This window comes from Eptatretus burgeri, chromosome 3 (genome assembly GCF_056783735.1).
Source record: "Eptatretus burgeri isolate ZD-2024b chromosome 3, Ebu_testis_v1, whole genome shotgun sequence".
NCBI lineage: Eukaryota > Metazoa > Chordata > Myxini > Myxiniformes > Myxinidae > Eptatretus > Eptatretus burgeri.
In genome coordinates, this window is record NC_140963.1 from 110,741,472 (window position 1) to 110,765,971 (window position 24,500).

At 40.8% G+C, this 24,500-nt stretch overlaps 3 protein-coding genes across 10 annotated transcripts in view; all 3 read left to right on the forward strand.

Annotated features, from left to right (window-relative positions):
• The window catches only part of LOC147030716 (uncharacterized), a 62,487-nt gene extending 37,988 nt beyond the window's left edge, over positions 1-24,499 (forward strand). For all 7 annotated transcript variants that reach the window (XM_085875062.1, XM_085875063.1, XM_085875060.1 and 4 more), the window contains 7 exons: positions 2,718-2,918; positions 3,029-3,088; positions 16,855-17,022; positions 17,133-17,191; positions 21,066-21,115; positions 23,512-23,639; positions 24,456-24,499. In XM_085875062.1, coding sequence (XP_085731188.1) covers positions 2,728-2,918; positions 3,029-3,088; positions 16,855-17,022; positions 17,133-17,191; positions 21,066-21,088 — 501 coding nt within the window. In that variant the 5' untranslated portion in view covers positions 2,718-2,727 and the 3' untranslated portion in view covers positions 21,089-21,115; positions 23,512-23,639; positions 24,456-24,499. The remainder of the gene's footprint in view (positions 1-2,717; positions 2,919-3,028; positions 3,089-16,854; positions 17,023-17,132; positions 17,192-21,065; positions 21,116-23,511; positions 23,640-24,455) is intronic.
• LOC147030713 (serine/threonine-protein kinase par-1-like) overlaps positions 1-24,500 on the forward strand; it is a 185,800-nt gene that overhangs the window by 97,950 nt on the left and 63,350 nt on the right. The window lies entirely within an intron of this gene.
• The window catches only part of LOC147030717 (rho guanine nucleotide exchange factor 11-like), a 32,490-nt gene continuing 31,243 nt past the window's right edge, over positions 23,254-24,500 (forward strand). Inside the window, exons 1-4 of the mRNA XM_085872045.1 lie at positions 23,254-23,350; positions 23,512-23,639; positions 23,896-23,915; positions 24,456-24,493. Coding sequence (XP_085728171.1) covers positions 23,254-23,350; positions 23,512-23,639; positions 23,896-23,915; positions 24,456-24,493 — 283 coding nt within the window. The remainder of the gene's footprint in view (positions 23,351-23,511; positions 23,640-23,895; positions 23,916-24,455; positions 24,494-24,500) is intronic.

The window sequence follows — 24,500 nt, forward strand, 5'->3', positions numbered from 1 at the left end:
GTGTGTGTGGGACGAGGGGTGGAGGTGGGGGAAGGGGACAGGTGTGTGTAAATTATTTTTGTAAATGTGTTGTGCCACCTCGTGGTGGCAAAGATAATCACCATTTCCGTTTTACCTGGGCAACACTGAGATGAAAGCACTCTCTACTCACTGGTAAATTTGTCCTTCTCTTCCCCACCCCCCCCCCCCCACAAAAAAACAAAAACAGAGGAGCCTGTCAAAGTCTGTCATCACACGTGAGAAATTCCTTGTGGGAAGGGACATCAGGACGAACAGGGGACAAAGTAGGGGGGGGGGATATGAGGATGTGGTGGTTGTGTGGGGGAGGGGTGAAGGCACTCTGTAAATTTTGCAAAGGGGAGGACTAATTGGTCCTTTGGCGAGGCTGTGCTCGGACATACATGAATCACAAACACTCGCTCCATTATGCACTTTATTTCCATAATTTTTTTTGCATTCGCCATGTGGTAAATGGTGGTATTTCTACATCCTCTCTGTGGTAAATGCTGGTATTTTTACATCGTCCATGTGGTAAATGCTGGTATTTTTGCATCCTCCCTGTGGTAAACACCCTTCGTGTGGTAAATGCTGGTGTTTTTACATCCTCCCTGTGGTAAATGCTGGTATTTTTACATTCTCCATGTGGTAAATGCTGGTATTTTTACATTCTCCATGTGGTAAATGCTGGTATTTTTACATTCTCCGTGTGGTAAATGATGGTATTTTTACATTCTCCATGTGGTAAATGTTGGTATTTTTACATTCTCCATGTGGTAAATGCTGGTGTTTTTTCATTCTCCCTGTGGTAAATGGTGGTATTTTTACATTCTCCCTGTGGTAAATGGTGGTATTTTTACATTCTCCGTGTGGTAAATGATGGTATTTTTACATTCTCCATGTGGTAAACACTGGTATTTTTACATCCTCCGTGTGGTAAATGCTGGTATTTTTGCAATCTCCGTGTCGTAAATGCTGGTGTTTTTACATCCTCCCTGTGATAAATGCTGGTGTTGTTACATCCTCCGTGTGGTAAATGCTGGTATTTGTACATTTTCCATGTGGTAAATGGTGGTATTTGTGCATCCTCCATGTGGTAACTGTTGGTATTTTTACATTCTCCGTGTGGTAAATGATGGTATTTTTACATTCTCCATGTGGTAAATGATGGTATTTTTACATTCTCCATGTGGTAAATGGTGGTATTTTTACATCCTCCCTGTGGTAAATGATGGTATTTTTACATCCTCCATGTGGTAAATGATGGTATTTTTACATTCTCCATGTGGTAAATGTTGGTATTTTTACATTCTCCATGTGGTAAATGTTGGTATTTTTACATTCTCCATGTGGTAAATGATGGTATTTTTACATTCTCCATGTGGTAAATGATGGTGTTTTTACATTCTCCATGTGGTAAATGGTGGTATTTTTACATTCTCCATGTGGTAAATGATGGTATTTTTACATTCTCCATGTGGTAAATGATGGTATTTTTACATTCTCCATGTGGTAATGATGGTATTTTTACATTCTCCATGTGGTAAATGGTGGTATTTTTACATTCTCCATGTGGTAATGATGGTATTTTTACATTCTCCATGTGGTAAATGGTGGTATTTTTACATTCTCCATGTGGTAAATGATGGTATTTTTACATTCTCCATGTGGTAAATGATGGTATTTTTACATTCTCCATGTGGTAAATGGTGGTATTTTTACATTCTCCATGTGGTAAATGATGGTATTTTTACATTCTCCATGTGGTAAATGATGGTATTTTTACATTCTCCATGTGGTAAATGATGGTATTTTTACATTCTCCATGTGGTAAATGATGGTATTTTTACATTCTCCATGTGGTAAATGATGGTATTTTTACATTCTCCATGTGGTAAATGATGGTATTTTTACATTCTCCATGTGGTAAATGATGGTATTTTTACATTCTCCATGTGGTAAATGATGGTATTTTTACATTCTCCATGTGGTAAATGATGGTATTTTTACATTCTCCATGTGGTAAATGATGGTATTTTTACATTCTCCATGTGGTAAATGATGGTATTTTTACATTCTCCATGTGGTAAATGATGGTATTTTTACATTCTCCATGTGGTAAATGATGGTCTTTTTACATTCTCCATGTGGTAATGATGGTATTTTTACATTCTCCATGTGGTAAATGATGGTATTTTTACATTCTCCATGTGGTAAATGATGGTATTTTTACATTCTCCATGTGGTAATGATGGTATTTTTACATTCTCCATGTGGTAAATGATGGTATTTTTACATTCTCCATGTGGTAAATGGTGGTATTTTTACATTCTCCATGTGGTAATGATGGTATTTTTACATTCTCCATGTGGTAAATGGTGGTATTTTTACATTCTCCATGTGGTAAATGATGGTGTTTTTTCATTCTCCCTGTGGTATTGATGGTATTTTTACATTCTCCATGTGGTAAATGTTGGTATTTTTACATTCTCCATGTGGTAAATGATGGTATTTTTACATTCTCCATGTGGTAAATGATGGTATTTTTACATTCTCCATGTGGTAAATGTTGGTATTTTTACATTCTCCATGTGGTAAATGATGGTGTTTTTACATTTTTAATATCCTTTCTAACATTCTATTTTTGCATTTTTTTACATTTGTTGTACATTCATTGGATTTTAGAGTTTTATTGATTTAAGAAGAGTGTTCTTTTTCAGGGAATCAACAATGAATCGCTCTCTTTGTTTTCAAGACATGAGTGTGATTTGCTCTCCCGATTCACAAGACGTTCGTGTGATTTGCTCTCCCGATTCACAAGACGTTCGTGTGATTTGCTCTCCCGATTCACAAGATGTTCGTGTGAACCAGTCATCACCAGCCGCAACACCGAAGAAAACCACCCTTTGGAAGCGTCTGAAGTAAATCATTTCATTTCCCTCTTTTCCACTTTTATGACCAGTTTTTGGGTACACTGTCACTCCCTCAGAAAATGTGCAGTAAATTGACTTTTCAATCTCTTTAAACTTAGGCACAAGTGCAGCAGACGTGAGAAGAAGGGGGAGGCTTATCTCAATGAGGAACACACCGTGTGAGTAAGAGAAAATATCCATTCGGAAAGTCGTTGCATGAAACGTACATCCAATAGCAATGGTATTCCTTTAAGTAATTTGACGTGAACACTGTCGTATCTTGATCACATTTAGCTTTCTATTTTCTGGATCATAGATTAGAGATTTCAGTGCTGGGCGGTTGCTTTGAGATGGTTGCACTGAGTTGTTTTGCCTGGGTTCATCCAGAATCTTGACCCAGATGTTTTTGGTCATCCTGGTGTTTTTCATGAAGCGTGTCGATGTGTGTGTCATCCCATCAAAGAATGTGAAGCTGGAGGATAATAGAGTAGCAATGGGGGTGTTTTCGGTTTGGGGTTCGTGAATGACTTCGGCCACTGGTTCCTTCCGGCAAACCTCATAAGGAAGTTGTGGTTGTTGGGATCGTTACAGGAGAAGAGAAACTTCAGGGTTTTCAGAATATTTCTCAGAAAGAAGGGCAAATGGCAAGTATCGGGACGTTGTTGATCAGAGGAGGGATGCGATAAATGGAATACCACATCAACCAGACGTTTCAAAACATTCGTCTTCGTTTGCAATGATTTGATCCATAATGAAGCATGGCAGCAACTGCTTTGCATGTCACAATATTATGTCAGAATAATACTTCACCACCAATGCAATCAACATTTGCAAGTAATTTTGATGAAATCATTAGTCATATCAGTCTGTGCTGAACGAACACCATATCCATTCATTTAATCAGTTTATAACCCACTGAACGAAGCGCGAACCGAGGTTAAGCACTTGGTTCACTCTGTCTGCAGGCGTCACTCTGTGACAAAGGGATTAGTTGATTTCAATTTAATTTTACATTTTGAACACTGCAGAACACGAATCAGAAAACTTTCTTGCAGTATCGTGGTACTTTACCTCTGAATGTGGAAAATTGTAGGGAATGTCATCCTGAGCACGCATCTGCACTTCTTCTTCTTCAATCATATGTAGCAGAAGTCTGCAGGGAAGCATCATTGGCTGAGGGCATGGCTTTGGTACTTGTTGCAATGTCCTCTGCTGGTTACGGCAGTTGTTTGGAATTTGTCCACGGTGCTGGCGACAGCTCGCCCACTCTTGGTGAAGGACACCATGGCTCATTATCGTCCACCAAGGAATGCCGACAGATGGGACATCCGCTCAACGTCCATCTGAGGGAGGGCACACACATTGATGAATCGCCCTGCCTGTGATAAGTCGGGATGAGAGTTTATAGCTGGGTTGTGATGCAAACCCAGGCTAAACAGTTTAGATGTGACTGTGCATTCGTCAAGAATGTTACTTCACAAAGAGATGTTCCCACAATGGAAGAGCACATAGACGTCGTAACCAGTACAAATCCGTATTTAAATACTGACGACAGTATCGATATGCAGGACTGTACAAGCTTGTGTGACTCGGCAATTAAAACTGACTGAAGAATCTGACCTGGAGGAAACAAACAGGAAGTCAGGTGGAAACGGTGGAGAAGCTCACCAGTCAAGGTCCTACCTCCTCTGAACAAATAAGACTCTTCTTTCAAAATACATACAGGAAACACAATATAAACCTGATGGAATACTTTCCAGATCTTCCGTCCTTCCCCGAGTGTGCTCAGGCTATCGTACGTAAGCCTGACTTATTCGGTTTCCACGAGGCACACTGTCACCGCTTCCAAAAATTAATCGCCAAGGCGAAAAGGAATTCTAATCAACTACCCCACTTTTAATCTTATTCTTAGAAGCTATTATTTTCCTCATGGCCAGTTTCAAGAGTGGAACAATAAATGTTAATGGTGGTGGGAGTCCACTCCACAAGATCCAAATTAAACGGCTGGTTGAGGTCAATGGTCTTAACATAGCTTTGTTACAAGAGACCCATGCTGTCCGATATGTTCAAACTCAGTGGCAACTATTTATGGACAAGGAATGTTTCTTTTGTAACAACTCCTCATCGAAGGCAGGCGTCATATTTGTCTTAGGGAAACATTTTCACCCATCCTGCCTTAAATTTACAAGTATTATTGATGGACACCTTGCTTCTGTGACCTTCTCTATCAATCAGGTCAAGTTTACAATTCTCAATGTGCCTGCTCCAAGCAACAATGACGAGCGGATCTCCTTTTTTGCCAAATTGAGGAAATTCCTGCAAACACTGGATTTGCAGACATGTCTAATTATTGGTGAAGATTTTAACCATACTGTTAATTGTTCATGTGAACGAAATGAGCCGGAACCCCAACCATGTACTGCAAAAGTTTTTGCAAACATCATTGCGAAATATAATCTCCATGATATTTGGCACGTCCAGCACCCTTCTGATCTGTCTACACATGGTGTCGTTGTTTAAACAACCACATCTCACTTGCGAGGCTTGATCGCATCGATGTAAATTCTCATTTATTACATGGAGGGTATCAATCAAATATCGTGCCTTCCGGTTTCTCCGACCATTCCCGAGCTCGAGTCTTTATTCAACTCTCTAAACCAGTGGTTCTCTACCTTTTTTTGCCCCATGCAGCCTTTTCACCATATGTCAGAATGTCATTCCCCCCTTTCCAATATTGTCTGACTCAAAAGGTGCATTCCAAATAATATGCATATAATATTGTTGCGTATTCGTGCCCGCCGGCGTGCGGACGGCCACGTAACTCGAATCGCGGCACGTCGCCCACCGGACGGACAATCCAGTCGTGACCCTCTCGGACTAACGCCGGGAACCAGTCACGGGTGGACCTTTCGGTCTCACCGCGATCGTGCCAATCGGCCCCCGCGTGGGATAGGGTTGCTCGCCAAATTCGACCTACCTAAGTACCCACACGGAGGGTAGACCGGGCGATCGCACCTCGCCGCAGGTCGACTTCGGACACGGGACACTTAAGCGACCCGTTCCGTACTATCGGGATAACCGAGCGGTGTTATTCGTCGGCCTCGACGGTTCGATTAATTATCGGGCGTCTTAGCCCACGACCAACCCTTTACGTGAAGCAAGATGGGGATTCAATGAAAGAAATGACGAAGCGAAGCGGGAAAACAGTTCAACAATAAGCACATTTATTTCGCGATGAACGGAAAGCACACATATACAATTCCACCAAAAGCACATGTAAAAGAAGAAGACAATGCAATATTACACAAAAAGCAAATGCAACAATGCAGATCTAACCGACTACCGGGCACACGGCAACACTTATACAATTTTACTTCACAGACGGCGCCGACAACACATATTCCCAAAGCAAAAGAAAAGAGAACCACCCTCCAGGATGAGGGGGGTAGGCGGGCCTGGGGCCGAGACTGTGTCGGGCCTACCCGTCTGATGATGAGACGCGGAGCGGCGGTGGTGCCTCAACTCCGCGGGCCTCGCGGACAGTGTCTGGTAGGGGGTGGGAAGGGGGCCCCCTTTGTCGCACTATCTCAGCGCGGGGGAAACAGGAGGGGCTCGCTGATGCTCGGGGAAAGGAGTATATAACCCTGTCTCGGGTCCCGCTGCGAGCGTCTCCTCCTCCACCTCGGTCGCGTTGCTGGCCTCTCCCTGTGCCGCTCCCGGCACCGACGCGAGCACCCCCTCGTCCGCCTTCGCCGCCGTCACCTCTCCACAGCTCCGTCCTCTTCACTCCGACTAGTACCACTTCTTTCCAGCTCCACCGACGACTCTCTTGAATTCCGCACACTCAACTCAACTTCCAACTCAACTCTTACTCAACTTCCAACTGAACTCTTCCTCAACTTCCAACTGAACTCTTCCTCAACTTCCAACTGAACTGAACTCGACTGACGAACGCAGTCGTTTTTATAAGCCCTGTGGCTTCGCTCTTTCACCCTTGACCCTTTGCCTCCGACCCTTCACCTGGCTCCCCATTGGCCCGAGGAAAAGTGGGCGTGAATGCTTTTTGATCCATGAATTTGCATATAGCGACCGCCCTCCAACGCCCTGGAGGCGGGGCCAAATCGCCCCTCGCTCACCGATTGGATGGAACAAAAGTGGGCGTGAGTCGCTTTTGATCCGTTTTTCTGTGGAAAGTCCGTGATGTTTTTGAACACGCTGCTCGGTGCGCGCCCCGCACGAGTCCAGCATCGATGCCCACGAGTGGCGCGAGATGACGGTGATGCGATGGTGGCGAGTTGTGACGGTAAAGGTCGTGGCGGTTGTGGTGAAGCGGCGTTGTGGTTGGTGGTTGTTGTTGTGAAGCGGCGTTGTGGTTGGTGGTTGTTGTTGTGATGGCTGTTGAGACGTGGTTGGTGGTGGTAATAATGGCGGCTGGTCCAAAATAAAGATAGTAAAAGAAAAACGGCTATCCTGAAGAGTCGCAGCCCGCATGAATGACATTTATTCCCTCTAGACAACGGGTTTGGGCCTAACTACACATATACTTACCGAGATATCTCACCTAAGGGACCTGAATGGTGGTTTGTGAATTTCGTCAACCACAACAATATTGAAAATCTTTTATTTTTCCTTTACAGTATTAGGACATATACATTTACGTGGATTATTTTTATAGGAGAATTTTTCTAATCTAACAGCAATCGAAAATGTTGATGGATTTTAAAACTTGAATAAAAGTAGTGTTTTTTAATATTCATAACGAATTACTTAACAGACTAAAGTTACTGAAGCATATTTCAATAAACAAAAAGTTCAATAGAATGCCAGGGTATTGTAATTCTTTTTATTCTGATGAAGATTACAGTCAATGAGAAACCTGTGGTTGTTTTTCTTCACCAATTCTTGGATACGCGGAGGTGTGCTTTAAAGGGCAAAACACAGGTCATTTTCAACCTCCAATCCACTTTGTTGCTTCATTTTCATTGGCAACAGAGTTGAAAAGCCTGACTCACAAAGATATGTCGAAACAAATAGAAGCATTGCATGGATAGCTTTTTCTGACACTTTTGGGTAGGAATCGCACATCAAGGGCCAAAATTATGGGATTGATTTCTCATTGAACATATCTCTTGATCCTGAATCAGTCTTCACCTCCAGAAATTCATCTTGACAATGATCAGGAACTTTTTCAACTGACAATTTAAATGGATTTCACACTAAATCCAACTCCTTATCACTGAGTTCAGGAAAATATCGGCTGAATTCATTTTCCAATGCTGTCAAATGTTGCAAAATTTCATTTTTTGCAAATTCTGGAAGCACTTGGTCTTCACCACCAGCAACAAGAATTGATGATAGTTTCTCAAACATTGCAACATTTTTGATCTTGACCTTTCTCTTCCAATTTTCCAGATTGCTCATGAAAGCTTCCAAGGAATCCATGTATTTTATGATGTTTGTATTCCTTCCTTGCATCTGAAGATTCAGTTTATTCAGCTGCTCAAAAATGTCAACCAAATAGGCAAGATGCATGATCCATTCCTCATCATCCAGCCAGACAAAAAATTGCATCTTACCCTGAACTTCAAAAAATAATTTCAGCTCATCTCGAAGCTCAAATACTCACTCAGTTACATTTCCTTTTGAAAGCCACTGAACATTTGTGTGGAAAAGAAGCAAATGATGGCCTGCATCCATGTCAATACATAACTGTTTGAAAAGTCATGAGTTGAGAGCTCCTCCTTTGACAAAATGCACAATTTGAATTGTTTGATCCAAAACCTTCCCGAGTGGAGCTGGAAGTGTTTTTGAGGCCAGTGTCTGACGTTGGATCAGACAATGAATGCCTTTCACTTTTGGAGCTCGCTTTTTCACACAAACTTGAAATCCGGATTTTGTCGCCAACATAGCTGGTGCTCCATCTGTACAGCACCCACAGACATTATCCCACAAAAGATTTTCTGATTGAAAGAAAGATGAAACCTTATCCAAAATATCTGAGGCCTTGGGAGTTGCTTCAAGAGGAGAACAAAAGAGGAACTCATCTTTAATGAACCTGAGTGAACATATCTTGCAAACACCAGCAACTGGGAACACGATGCCACATCAATCGATTCATAAAGTTGAATTGAAAATCATCCAAATGCTGCAGACTTGATCTCCTGCACAACTTGATCCTTCATGTCAATGGCCACGTTGCTGATCCTCCTTTGAACAGTATTGTTTGATCGTGAAACTGCTGCAATTTTTTTTTCTCCAAACCATTTCCCAACACAATTTCCACCATTTTGAGAGCACAAGGTTTGATCAAAGTTTCCCCAATTGTATGTGGTTTTTTCTGCTTTGCTGTCTCCATTGCGACGACATGAGAAGCTTCAATAACGTTTTGGTTCATTTGTTGGAATGCCCCTGTTGAATCCAGCTTCATCTTTTCGAGAGCATTCCCATGACGTTCAAAAAAGCTTTTGTCCTTGTCCTTGTGTTGAGGATGAACATTCTGCAAAAGTTGCTTCAACTTTGTTGGTTTCATCGAATCATTTGACAAAGTTGGCTATAAATAACACATTGAGGCCTTTCTTCTCCATTGATGATGATGGATGTGAATCCATATTGAATATATGAATCATCGTACCCTCCTTTTTGACACTCATGATGGGCTCCAAATTCTGTGAATAAAAAACAAGAATAAGTCAAAGATAACTATAAATGGAATATTTAGACAGATAAAAAAGTGAAATATGTATCTTTATTTTTAATTTAATCTGACATTCAATAAACTTTATTGAATGTCACAGATTAAATTAAAAACAAACTACAATTCTACAGATTGTACATAATCTACAGGACATCACACCTTAATCAATAAAGTGTGATGTCTTGCAGATTATGTAGAATCTGTAGAATTGTAGTTTGCAGAAAGATCAATATTCCAACAGTTTGATTCTGCCAATCTGTGGTCCCAATTCCCTCCTGAAACCCTGAATTCCCCCTGGTTGAGAACCCCTGCTCTAAACCATGTCCAGGGAGCTCTCATTGGAAATTCAACAACAGTTTACTAGAAAACCTCAACTTCATTCAGGCCTTTGAATCCTTCTGGACGGCTCTCCGAGACCAGGAGTTAAACTGTCCCGTTAACCCGCTGATATGGTGGGATTTAGTAAAAACCCAAATTAAACGTTTCTGTCAACAGTATCAGTTTTTCTCAACAAGGGCTGACCATGAAATAAAGAAATTATTGCAGTTGGAGATTTTACATCTCCAACGGGTCATCGGACAAAATAATAGCAACATACAAAAAACCTTAACTGAGAAATAGTCCTTATTAAAGGAAATAACTGAGAGGAATGCACATGGTCTGGCGCCTTCGTTCGGATGAGGGTGTGACACCTGAATGAGGCAGACGTACCAACCAAGTACTTATTTCCCTTGGACAAACGTCTTCCCAGTAAGCAGCTTTCTCAGCTGTGATTGGTAGATTCATCCATTAACTTTACACAATCAGCAATCAAACTTTTTGCGAAGGAATACTTTTCGAAAATATATTCAATGGAACAAATAAATCCTTTCAGTGTCGCCTCTATATCCGTAGGCCTGCCAGTGTTGTGTGAAAATGGGCGTTCTCAACTGGAAAGACCCATTACTTTGGATGAACTTGGCACTGCCCGGCACGGCCTTGCCATTGAGAAAACACCTGGTTTGGATGGACATAGAACCGAATTCTACAGGAACTTTTGGCACTTATTGGATCCAGATCTCATCAACACTTTGAACGCAAGCTGCCAGCTTGGAGAGCTACCTCAGAGTTGCTGACGAACTCTTCTTACCCTCATCCCCAAAAGGGAGACATGTTGTGTGTTGAAAATTGGCGTCCTATCTCCCTGTTATGTATGAGTGATAAGATATTTTCAAAAACCCTGGCATCGCGACTTACTCCTCATCTATCCTCGATGTTGAAGGAAGACCAATGTTACTGTGTCCCAAAACGTTCCATCAATGACATCTCCCTTGTGAGAGACATCATTGAACTGTGCAAGGAAAACCCTAAAAATTTAGGACTTCTCCTTGATCAGGAGAAAGCCTTTGACCATGTTGACCATCAGTACCTTTTTGAAGTGCTTGAGCAGTTTGGACTTGGTTCGACCTGCATCTCTTATATTAAAATACTATATAATAATATTTCTCATGTGCTTAAGATAAACAATGAACTTGTTACACCTTTGTCTGTTAACAGGGGAATTAGACTTGTGAGGTTGTCCTCTTTCTGGGTTGCTGTATGCTCTCTCCATCGAACCCTTACTGGTTTATTTGCGCTGTAGACTAACAGGGTTTACTTTGTCCCAGCTTGAACGGCCCATCAAGATACTGGCATACGCCGATGACGTATGTGTACTCGTGCAAGATAACAATGATATTATCATTTGTTATTGTTTATCCTTATTCGAAAAAGGCTTCTTCAGCCAAAGTAAATTGGAACAAAACGAGCGCCCTTTGGCTCAGCCCGTTGTGATCATTGGCACCAAGACTTCCGGCTCCACTGGCATGGGCCAACGATGGTGTGAAATACCTCGGAGTGTTCTTCGGTAATAATACCACAGTAGCAAAGAATGGGCTGGTCTGCTCAAGTTTGTTGAGGGTAAACTGCAAAAATGGAAAGGTCTGATCACACAACTGTCATATCGTGGAAGGGTCTTGGTCATCAACACACTGGTGGCCTCTACCTGATGGCACAGGTTCTTCGTGCTGCATCCTCCAGCGGTGTTGCTTCAACATCTCCAGAAGTGATTTGTGTCTTTTTCTGGGATGGTAAACATTGGCTGCGACCTGGGGTCCTCAGTTTACCACTGACCGATGGAGGCCAAGGCCTGGTCGACATAAAGAGCTGGCTAATGGCCTTTCAACTCTCGGTTGCTCTTCGCATGCTATACACGTGACCCTCTCCACCATGGGTCAACGTCGTTCGTCAACTTTTGCAAAAGGCTGGGAGACACGGCCATGACCACTCTCTTTTCCTGATGAACCTTTCCAAAATCGACACATCTCCTCTCTCTGGTTTATATCAGAGCATGCTCAATGCGTGGCAAGCTCTGACAACAACAAGAGCGACACATTCTTACACGAAGCAAATGTTTCTGGAAGAACCTTTGTCCTGCAATTCCTTTTTACAGGATATGCCTGCTGATCGGTGTTTTATTCAACACTTTCCCGATAAGGGAGTTAAATCTGTCACAGATCTTCGCAGCCCAAACGGCAGTTGGATCGGAGCTGATCCATTAACAAGCCTGATCGGTGTGCGATACTCTCGAATTGTTGCATGCATATAATGTTGTGTGCTTTGGACATACACACATGCATATAATGTTGTGTGCTTTGCTTGCACCTGCTTGGGAGCAGGACCAGCAGAGCAATGAACAAAATACACATCGAATACCTTCTCTCTCTACCTTTCCTGAACTCGGATGTGTTTTTTTCTCTTGCCAGCTCTCTTCCTTGCCCCCCTTTTAACGGAGGCTTCATTGGCCTTCCCAAACAAAAAGGCCTTCATTTAGGTTGTGTAAAATTTCTTTCACATCGGCAAACAACATAGCAGAGGGTTCGATGGAGAGACCTCTTAACTTGTTCTCCCCCTTATTTTCCGAACTGGGAAGGTTTTTCTAACCCTACTGTACCGCCATGACATGGTGACCTCCAATGGAGACCAGTACACTGGATCCTTCCTTGTAATCACTTGTTGCACCGTTTTTCAAATCTTCTGGTGGATGAATGTCCCATTTGTAAGAAGTCTGAAAACCTTTTTCACATCTATGTTGAATGCCAACGGTTGGCACATTTATTCATCTTACTTCGAAATTGTTTTGTGAGGTTTGGTTTGTTTTTAACACTTATGTGTTCATTCATGGATTGGATATCCCACACAAAAATTCCAATGCTGTGTTAGCCAATTTCCTGCTTGCTCAGGCAAAGATGGCAGTATATAAGTCAAGGAAATGAAAACTTGATGGTGTTGGAGTAAATGATGAAGATACTTTGTTTTTGTTTTTGTTTGCGGGGGGTGAGAGTGGCATGTGAGGATGTGGTGGTTGTGTGGGGGAGGGTGAAGGCACTTTGTTAGTTTTGCAAAGGGAGGACAAATTGTTCCATCAGCAAAGCAACAGCGAGGCGACAAACGACATATATAAATCACAAACACTTGCTCGTGTGGACTTTCTTTGCATAATTTTTTTGGCATTCTCCGTGGGGTAAATGCAGGTATTTATACATTCTCTATGTAGTACATGTTGGTATTTTTACATTCTCTATGTAGTAAATGCAAGTATTTATACATTTTCTACGTGGTAAATGCAAGTATTTATACATTCTCTACGTGGTAAATGCAGGTATTTATACATTCTCCGTGTGGTAAATGCAGGTATTTATACATTCTCTATGTAGTACATGTTGGTATTTTTACATTCTCTATGTAGTAAATGCAAGTATTTATACATTCTCTACGTGGTAAATGCAGGTATTTATACATTCTCCGTGTGGTAAATGCAGGTATTTATACATTCTCTATGTGGTAAATGCAGGTATTTATACATTCTCCGTGTGGTCAATGCAGGTATTTATACATTCTCTATGTAGTAAATGTTGGTATGTTTACATTCTCTATGTAGTAAATGTTGGTATTTTTACATTCTCTATGTAGTAAATGTTGGTATTTTTACATTCTCCGTGTGGTAAATGCAGCTATTTATACATTCTCTATGTAGTAAATGTTGGTATTTTTACATTCTCTATGAGGTAAATGCAAGTGTTTATACATTCTCTATGTGGTAAATGCAGGTATTTATACATTCTCCGTGTGATAAATGCAGGTATTTATACATTCTCTATGTGGTAAATGCAGGTATTTATACATTCTCTGTGTGGTAAATACAGGTATTTATACATTCTCTATGTAGTAAATGTTGGTATTTTTACATTCTCTATGTAGTAAATGTTGGTATTTTTACATTCTCTATGTAGTAAATGTTGGTATTTTTACATTCTCCGTGTGCTAAATGCAGGTATTTATGCATTCTCTATGTAGTAAATGTTGGTATTTTTACATTCTCTATGTAGTAAATGATGGTATTTATACATTCTCTATGTAGTACATGTTGGTATTTTTACATTCTCTATGTAGTAAATGATGGTATTTATACATTCTCTATGTAGTAAATGTTGGTATTTTTACATTCTCCGTGTGCTAAATGCAGGTATTTATTCATTCTCTATGAAGTAAATGTTGGTATTTTTACATTCTCTATGTAGTAAATGTTGGTATTTTTACATTCTCCGTGTGCTAAATGCAGGTATTTATGCATTCTCTATGTAGTAAATGTTGGTATTTTTACATTCTCTATGTAGTAAATGATGGTATTTATACATTCTCTATGTAGTACATGTTGGTATTTTTACATTCTCTATGTAGTAAATGATGGTATTTATACATTCTCTATGTAGTAAATGTTGGTATTTTTACATTCTCCGTGTGCTAAATGCAGGTATTTATTCATTCTCTATGAAGTAAATGTTGGTATTTTTACATTCTCCGTGTGCTAAATGCAGGTATTTATACATTCTCTGTGTGGTAAATGTTGATATTTTTACATTCTCTATGCAGTAAATGTTGGTATTTTTACATTTTCTATGTAGTAAATGTTGGTATTTTTACATTCTCTATGTAATAAATGTTGGTATTTTTACATTCTCCGTGTGGTTCATGCAGGTATTTATACATTCTCTATGTAGTACATGTTGGTATTTTTACATTCTCTATGTAGTAAATGCAAGGATTTATACATTCTCTATGTGGTAAATGCAGGTATTTATACATTCTCCGTGTGGTAAATGCAGGTATTTATACATTCTCGATGTGGTAAATGCAGGTATTTATACATTTTCCGTGTGGTCAATGCAGGTATTTATACATTCTCTATGTAGTAAATGTTGGTATGTTTACATTCTCGATGTAGTAAATGTTGGTATTTTTACATTCTCTATGTAGTAAATGTTGGTATTTTTACATTCTCCGTGTGGTAAATGCAGCTATTTATACATTATCTATGTAGTAAATGTTGGTATTTTTACATTCTCTATGAGGTAAATGCAAGTGTTTATACATTCTCTATGTGGTAAATGCAGGTATTTATACATTCTCCGTGTGATAAATGCAGGTATTTATACATTCTCTATGTGGTAAATGCAGGTATTTATACATTCTCTGTGTGGTAAATACAGGTATTTATACATTCTCAATGTAGTAAATGTTGGTATTTTTACATTCTCTATGTAGTAAATGTTGGTATTTTTACATTCTCTATGTAGTAAATGTTGGTATTTTTACATTCTCCGTGTGCTAAATGCAGGTGTTTATGCATTCTCTATGTAGTAAATGTTGGTATTTTTACATTCTCTATGTAGTAAATGTTGGTATTTTTACATTCTCTATGTAGTAAATGATGGTATTTTTACATTCTCTATGTAGTAAATGATGGTATTTATACATTCTCTATGTAGTAAATGTTGGTATTTTTACATTCTCCGTGTGCTAAATGCAGGTATTTATTCATTCTCCATGAAGTAAATGTTGGTATTTTTACATTCTCCGTGTGCTAAATGCAGGTATTTATACATTCTCTGTGTGGTAAATGTTGATATTTTTACATTCTCTATGTAGTAAATGTTGGTATTTTTACATTTTCTATGTAGTAAATGTTGGTATTTTTACATTCTCTATGTAGTAAATGTTGGTATTTTTACATTCTCCGTGTGCTAAATGCAGGTATTTATACATTCTCTATGTAGTAAATGTTGGTATTTTTACATTCTCTATGTAGTAAATGATGGTATTTATACATTCTCAATGTAGTACATGTTGGTATTTTTACTTTCTCTATGTAGTAAATGTTGGTATTTTTACATTCTCTATGTAGTAAATGTTGGTATTTTTACATTCTCCGTGTGCTAAATGCAGGTATTTATACATTCTCTATGTAGTAAATGTTGGTATTTTTACATTCTCTATGTAGTAAATGATGGTATTTATACATTCTCAATGTAGTACATGTTGGTATTTTTACATTCTCTATGTAGTAAATGTTGGTATTTTTACATTCTCTATGTAGTAAATGTTGGTATTTTACATTCTCCGTGTGCTAAATGCAGGTATTTATGCATTCTCTATGTAGTAAATGTTGGTATTTTTACATTCTCTATGTAGTAAATGATGGTATTTATACATTCTCAATGTAGTACATGTTGGTATTTTTACATTCTCTATGTAGTAAATGTTGGTATTTTTACATTCTCTATGTAGTAAATGTTGGTATTTTTACATTCTCCGTGTGCTAAATGCAGGTATTTATACATTCTCTATGTAGTAAATGTTGGTATTTTTACATTCTCTATGTAGTAAATGCAGGTATTTATACATTCTCTCTGTCGTAAATGTTGGTATTTATACATTCTCTATGTCGGAAATGTTGGTATTTATACATTCTCTATGTGGTAAATATTGGTATTTTTACATTCTCCATGTGGTAAATGATGGTATTTTTACATTCTCCATGTAGTAAATGGTGGTGTTTTTACATTCTCCATGTCGTAAATGATGGCATTTTTACATTATCCATGTAGTAGATGATGGTATTTTTACATTGTCCATGTAGTAAATGTTGGCATTTTTACATTATCCATGTAGTAAGTGTTGGTATTTTTACATTCTCCTTGTGGTAAATGGTGGTCTTTTTACATTCTCTATGTAGTAAGTGTTGGTATTTTTACATTCTCCTTGTGGTAAATGATGGTCTTTTTACATTTTTAATATCATTTCTAACATTCTATTTTTGCATTTTTTACATTTGTTGTAAATTAATTGGATTTAAGAGGTTTTTTTGGATTTAAGAAGAGTGTTCTTTTTTAGGGAATCAACAATGAATCGCTCTCTTGGTTTTCAAGAAATGAGTGTGATTTGCTCTCCCGGTTCACAAGACGTTGGTGTTATTTGCTCTCCCGATTCACAAGACGTTCGTGTGAAACAGTCATCACCATCCACAACACCGAAGAAAACCACCCTTTGGAAGCGTCTGAAGTAAATTATTTCATTTCCCTCTTCTTCACTTTTATGACCAGTTTTGGGGTACACTGTCACTCCCTCACAAAATGTGAAGTAAATTGACTTTTCAATCTCTTTCAACTTAGGCACAAGTGCAGCAGACGTGAGAAGAAGGGGAGGCTTGCAGCAACGAGGAACACACCGTGTAAGTAAGAGAAAATATCCATTCGGAAAGTCGTGGCATGAAACGTACATCCAATAGCAATGGTATTCCTTTAAGTAATTTGACGTGAACACTGTCGTATCTTGATCACATTTAGCTTTCTATTTTCTGTTTCATAGATTAGAGATTTCAGTGCTGGGCGGTTGCTTTGAGATGGTTGCACCGAGTTGTTTTACTTGGTTCCATCCAGAATCTTGACCCAGATGTTTTTGCTCATCCTGGTGTTTTTCTTGAAGGGCATCGATGTGTGTGTCATCCCATCTAAAGATGTGAAGATGGTGGACCATCTCGTAGCACTGGGGGTGTTTTTCGGGTTGTGGTTCGTGAATGACTTCGGCCACTGGTTCTTTCCGGCAAACCTCATAAGGAAGTTGGGGTTGTTGGGATAGTTACAGGAGAAGAGAAGCTTTAGGGTTTTCAGAATATTTCTCAGAAAGAAGGGCAAATGGCAAGTATCGGGACGTTGTTGATCAGAGGAGGGATGCGATACATGGAATACCACATCAACCAGACGTTTCAAAACATTCGTCTTCGTTTGCAATGATTTGATCCATTATGAAGCATGGCAGCAACTGCTTTGCATGTCACAATATTATGTCAGAATAATACTTCACCACCAATGCAGTCAACATATGCAAGTAATTTTGAGGAAATCATTAATCATATAATTCCTGTGCTTCACAAACACTATATCCATTCATTTAATGTTTATCACCCACCGAACGAAGCGCAAACCAAGGTTACGCACTTGGTTCACGCTGTCTGTCTAAACACGTCACTCTCTGACAGAGGAATTGCTTGATTTCAGTTTAGTTTTACATTTTGAACACTGTAGAACACGAATCGGAAAACTTTCTTGCAGTATTGCAGTACTTTCGCTCTGAATGTGGAAAAGTATCTGGAATGTCATCCTGAGCACGCATCTGCACTACTTCTTCTTTTTCTTCAATCATGTGCAGCACAAGGCTGCATCATTGGCTGAGGGCACGGCTGTGCTGCTTGTTGCAATGTCCTCTGCTGGTCATGGCAGGAATTTGGAATTTTTCCACGGTGCTGGTGATAGCTCGCCTACTCTTCATGAAGGACACAATGGGATCGTTCACGTCCACCAAGGTATCCTGGCAGATGAGACGCCCGCTCAACATCCATCCGAGGGACCCTTTTTCTCCTTGTATGGGAGGCTTCTCCTGGGAGAAGCTTCATGTGCAAGACGTCTGCATCTTCTTCCTCCATCCTTGCCTGTCTTGGTGCTCTCATGAGCCTCTCCTGGTACTCTCACGGTGGACTCTCCCATCTCCACTCACATGCACACCCATGGACTCTCTTATGTCCTCGTTAGTTCTCCACCCGAACTCTCCTGTATCGACCCCTCTGGTCTCGACTCTCGTGCAGGGACTTCTCCTCTTCCTCTTCCTCCTGGGCAAAGTCTTGCTCTCAGGTCCTGGCCACAGGGGCGGCCCCAACAAAAAATATGCACATCCGCTCATCTGGGCTCCACAGCCCACCGCACTACCACAGCTGGCACACACTGACCAGCAAGATCTTAATTGGCCTTTTTTGCACACCCATGACATGTGTGCCTCTGAGGATGGGAAGTCCACGCCGAGTCCCGCTGTCCAGAGGTATCTACGCATTCATAATTAATCTGTTTACCCTGTCTATACATTGCATACGCTGCCTCCTCAGCGTCATGTGATTCAAATGTCTTACTCCAACAGATCCCTTTGACATGGCAATCGAACCTCCTCAAAACACACGGACCATACTACACTTACAACAGTCCAGCTACGGATCCCCCCCTTCCATGGAAGAATATATATTTCAATAATATGTGTTTATTTAGTATGAAAGATGATAACGGTCCTCATACTGATCTGTGGTGGGGACCCCTTTTACTTGCATTCTTCCGTTCACATCCAATCTTTGGTTCCCATCATGAATCCAATTAGTTCTTCGTTTAAACTTCTGAAAGTTTAGATCCACTACATCCACTCCACTTCCCTCTTCCATCAAATCTTTGACTTTCAAAGTCGGCGTTCATTCATCTGGAGGATTCCTGCAACTATTTGAAATTTCCATTTTGCAATGTTCGGCTGTTTCAACTCCCCATTTTAGCACTTGCTGCTTGAAGCTTGGATGAAACTTCTTTCGTACACTGTGCAGGGCTGTGGATAGCATCATTTGTGAAACACTGGAATAATAGTTTATATCTGGGCCAAGATTCAAACCTAGACTCGAGGAGAGTATGGAAGCTTGCGACACCAAGGGGAAAGAAAAAATAATAAACAAACAAAGGAGCAATACCCCCAGGGCACTCACCTTGTAGTGGCTGGATAAGACAACCAGGGAACATGGATGGATGAACTGGTGGGCATGGATGACCCACAAAATATGGAATGGAGAAGAAAGTAAATACCTTTGGATTTTTTCATTCCATGAACAAACTTTGGTGCATCATGGGTGATAAAGGTTATGGTACAGTTTCATCAAAATTGAGTGTGTGTTTTCAGAGAAGGAAGGAAATACATATTTTGGGGGCAATCCCCCTCTCACCCGAAGACCTCAAATTTTTCAATGGCATGAACAAACTTTCGAACATCATGGGTGATTAAGCCTGTGGTCAAGTTTGATATCGAAATTGTGTGTGTAGTTTCTGAGAAGAAAGCAAATATATTTTGGGGGCAAGCCTCGTAGACCCCTTTGGGGCCCAAATTTATTTATTATTACTTTTTTTTTAATGCCATGAACAAATTTTGGTACATTCCCGGTGATGAACGTTGTGTTAGAGTTTCATCGAAATGTGTCGTTTGAGAGAAGAAATTGAAAGGACTGTATTTGTGAACGGACGGATGACACGCCATCTCATAAGCTCCTGGAACTACGTTCTCGGTGAGCTAAAACAAGTGTGCTTTTGGTGATCTTTACACCCTCTTCACCATGTGACACTTCTTGGCTTCATTGTCAACTGTGTGTGAAGACACTTGGTGGAGTAGCAGTCCCGTAGTTTTGTTTACTAGACAAATTCAGAGACGGGGGCAATTCAAATTCTTTTCATCCAACGGACCAACCGGAGGATCATCCATCCATGTACTTTTGTATCCACAAAATTTCAAAAACCGTTCTACTTTTAGTTTGCATATTGCAGATATCTATTCCTCATGACATTATCTCAACCTGATTAGTTTACGGCTGCGATTGATGAATTGTGTTGCTATGGCAACCATCTTGGTGATTTGGCTTGTGTACGTGATATTTCAAAAAACGTTCAATATTTAGCTTTCAAATGACACAGATCGATTCATTCTGTCACCCAAAAGGTGGGAGACCTCGATAATCTGATCCTTGTTATTCTGACATTGTTTATTATTTGTGACATTTTTAGCTCACCTGGAACATCGTTCCGGGGAGCTTATGGGATGGCATGTCGTCCATCCGTTCATCTGTCCAGAAATATTTTTCAACTTCTTGTCTGAAACTACACAAACGATTTCGATGAAACTTGACTACATCCAACATCACCCATGATGTAGCAAATATTGTTCATGGCACAAAAAAAATTGGCGTCTAAATGTGGTGTTGTCCCACAATGGAGGTATTTGCTTTCTTCTTAGAAACTAAACACACGATTCCGATGAAACTTCACCACAACCTTCATCACCCATGATTGTACCACAGTTTGTTCACGGCATAAAAAAATAATCCATCGGTATTTACTTTCTTCTCCATAACATATTTTGTAGGTCATCCATGTCTTCCAGTGCCTGGTTATCTTATCCAGCCGCCACCAAGTGAGCGCCCAGGGGTATTGTCCCTATGTTGAACTACAACTTACAAAATCTTTCTTTATTTTCTGCAGGTATGCTGAGCCTGAAATACTGAAATCTTTTGAGGAAGAGCCACAAACTGGTAAGTTTTGAGAATGAATCTTTTCTCATAAGTTACAAGTATTTTGCCTTTTATTTGGATATTTAATGACTTGGATGAGGAGAGACCTGAAAATGGTTGTTGTCGTAGTTCTTATTTTCAATTTCCCACAAAGACTGCTTGTTCATGATAATGACACGAACAACTTCCCCCTCACTGCAGCAACCTTTCCCTTGCATGCTCTGGCCATTTTGTTTTGATTCTCCAGCAATGCCATGGTGGTGTTTTAACCACTTTTCACCACTTTTTTTTCCCAGCAGATTTGGAAGCTTACCTCATATTTAACACCGTCTTTCAGCAGATTGCAATTTCACAGATTTGAAGGAAATTTTGAATGGTTTGGGGTGCCGGCAATAATTCACCTTTTCTTGGCTGACATATATTTTGGATCTTTCGTGTCCCACCAGTAATCAATGCAAGCCATTCCATATTGAGCTGTTGCTGTAGATTTGCAAAGTAACTTTTTCTGAATACATTTCCTCTCTGAGTTGGGGTTGGTGGGGTAATGTATTGTCTCAACCATCTGTGGAGAGATCTTCAGAATTCCCTCTACTTACAACACAACACAAAACACACTGACACAGACTTCAAAATTCACAGCGCACACAAAATGATACATATATCCCACACATCTACAGAACACAATAACAAACACAACATGTCACTCCAGCCTGAGTCATCCACCGACGATCCAAGTCCTTTTAGCCTTTGACCATGTTGAGCAACCGTGCCAAATAAGGTGGAGATGTTTTGGGAGTGGGCCTTCTTGCTCTTTGTGCTCTTTTGACTCCAACCTCTGCCATACCATCTCTCATCCCTCTGATCAGCAGGCAGCAGCCTCTTCACTCTCTGCAGATCTGGATAAAATCACAAACTGGTGAAACACTTGGATCACGTCTTTCAATCGTAACAAATCTCACACTCTCACAATGTCTCTCCATCTGGAACCCCCCCCCCACCCCCCCCGCCCCCATCTACTTTCTCAATAACCCCCTTGAAAAAGTCCTCTCATTCAAGCTATCTGCCACGATCTTTCCCAGGAAAGCCACATCTCCAAGCAGGCTTCCAAAGCCAGTCACCGACTGGGCATCCTCCGTCGTGCGAAATCCTTCCTTGGCACACCTCATCTTCGAGCCACTTAAAAGCTTTCATCCGCACTCTGAAGGAGTACTGCTCTCACCTCTGGGGTGGTGCTCCTGCCTCACACCGAGCCCGACTTCACGCTGTGGAAACCAAGCCTTCGTGTGGTGAAGAAGTTGTGACTCATTCGTATCGCATGCAATGGAGCGGTCTTTGGGTCTCTCACCACAGGCAGGTCGATGGTCTTTCAGTCTTCTACCGTCTCTCCGGCAACTCCCCCCCCCTTCTCTGTCTGTGATCTGTCCCACCCCCATATTTCATCAGGACATTCGTGCTCTGCCATCAACCCCCTTCTGGTAAAACTACCAAAATCAAGAATCACTGCTCACCTTCACTCTTTCATTCCTCTTTTTTCCTCACCAAGCTGTTCCTCACGAACTCCCACACTCACTTCAATCCAACTCTCCCTTCCATTTCTTCAAAACAGCTGTTGTTCACTCTCATCTCTTATCTTCCCCCATCCAAAACCATGATCTTTTCTACCCCTGTTAATCCACCCCAAACCCACATCCTTCAAATTCCTTGCTTTCCTTCCAGAAAGTCCCTTTTGTGTGAGGACCAGGAAGTCCCTGAAGTGTCCGTCTCTTGTTTACCCCATGTACCCCGCCCCACCTCTCTCCCTTCCACAGATTTCCAAATGTCTCTCTTCCCCACTGTTTCGTGGTTCCCTCTCCCACCCCTCTTGTCTCCAGCTCCCCTTGTTTTTCAATCTTTGTGTTAGCTCGAACACAAACCTCGACATTGTATATTTTATAAAAGGGTTGACACCAGAAACATCAGTTTCCCCTTGGTTCCAATGGCGGTTACCATCGCTCGATCAATGTCCTGGCGATTCCATGATGGACGTTGTGCTCGGTGTCCCGACTGATTGCATAAGCTTGGAGACATTAAACACCTCTCGGTATCTTTCATGAAGACTTGGCAAGTTATTGACGGCACCCTGAACGAATTACAAATTCCTGCCTTTACCAACTACAATCATGTCAGGCCGAGCCAACCTGTTCCTGAAAGACTCAGACCAATCATGCATCTTTGTCCTTGTCTCCTTGACCTCTTACTCGTGGACATGGTACAGTGGTACACAAACAACTGGTTGGTCAAGAAGTAGAAGAAGAAGACGATGAAACCGACGATATAATTTCCAACATGCACACACATCTGAACACATTGGTATTCTGTCCATTGATCTTTTTCTGTCACAATATCTGTTTGCTGTTGATTTCTCCTCATCTTTGCAGGATTTCCTCTTCGTCAGAGTGAAGAAATAAAGGTTGGTGATGGGTTCAAGAAAGAGTGTGAAGATGATGATGGTGATGACATTAATGAGATTGAGTGCAATGAGGCCAAGTTTGGGGAGCAATCTCCGGTAAGTAAGACTTTGGATTACCTACATATTTATGTGTTATACAAATTATTTCCTCCTCTTTAGTTCTGATGACTTTTCTGACAGGAGTTGATGTGATGGTTCGCAGGATGGCCGAGAAGTACACACACTCCCCTCGAAGCAGTCCGACCTGGGTTGGGAAATTATTTTCAGAAGTTTACCGCTGCTGATGCAGAGTCTTTTCACCACCTTACTTAATGTGTTAAATTCGTTAATCGTGCCTGTTTGTGTCCTTCAGGACGTTCTCAACAACAGAAGGTTTCCTGATTGGAATGATTTTCAATTTTGTTTGACTGCCACATAAGCAGACAGATTAAAACAATTACCTGACACCTCAGTGCAGATGTGGGCTGACAGGATTGCGTGGAAGTCTGCACACTCACCTCGAAGCTGTCTGGCCTGGATTCGCATGCCGACCGAGCTATAAACTGTCTTCCCGATGTTTCACAGGCGTGGTGATTTATCATTGTGTGTGCCGTCCCTCAGATGGACGTTAAACTGGGTGTCCCATCTGCTGGCAATAGTTGGTGTACATGAAAGATCCCACGGTGTCATTCACGATGAGTGGGCAAGCTATAGCTGGCACCCTGGCCAAATTACAAATTCCTGTCCTGACTTCCTGAGCCGGAGTGGCGACTCAACCAGCAATACAGCACAGCAACTGCTTCAGCAACACAGAATGTTTGCATGATAAATGATGATGATGATGATGATGATGATGATGATGATGATCATTATTATTATTGAGTTGATGTGACATAATGACTAAACACTCCATGTTTGTGCATTTGTTATCAGGTGCAGGTACCACAAGCCTCGACTCTGTGCACCAAAAAGTACACT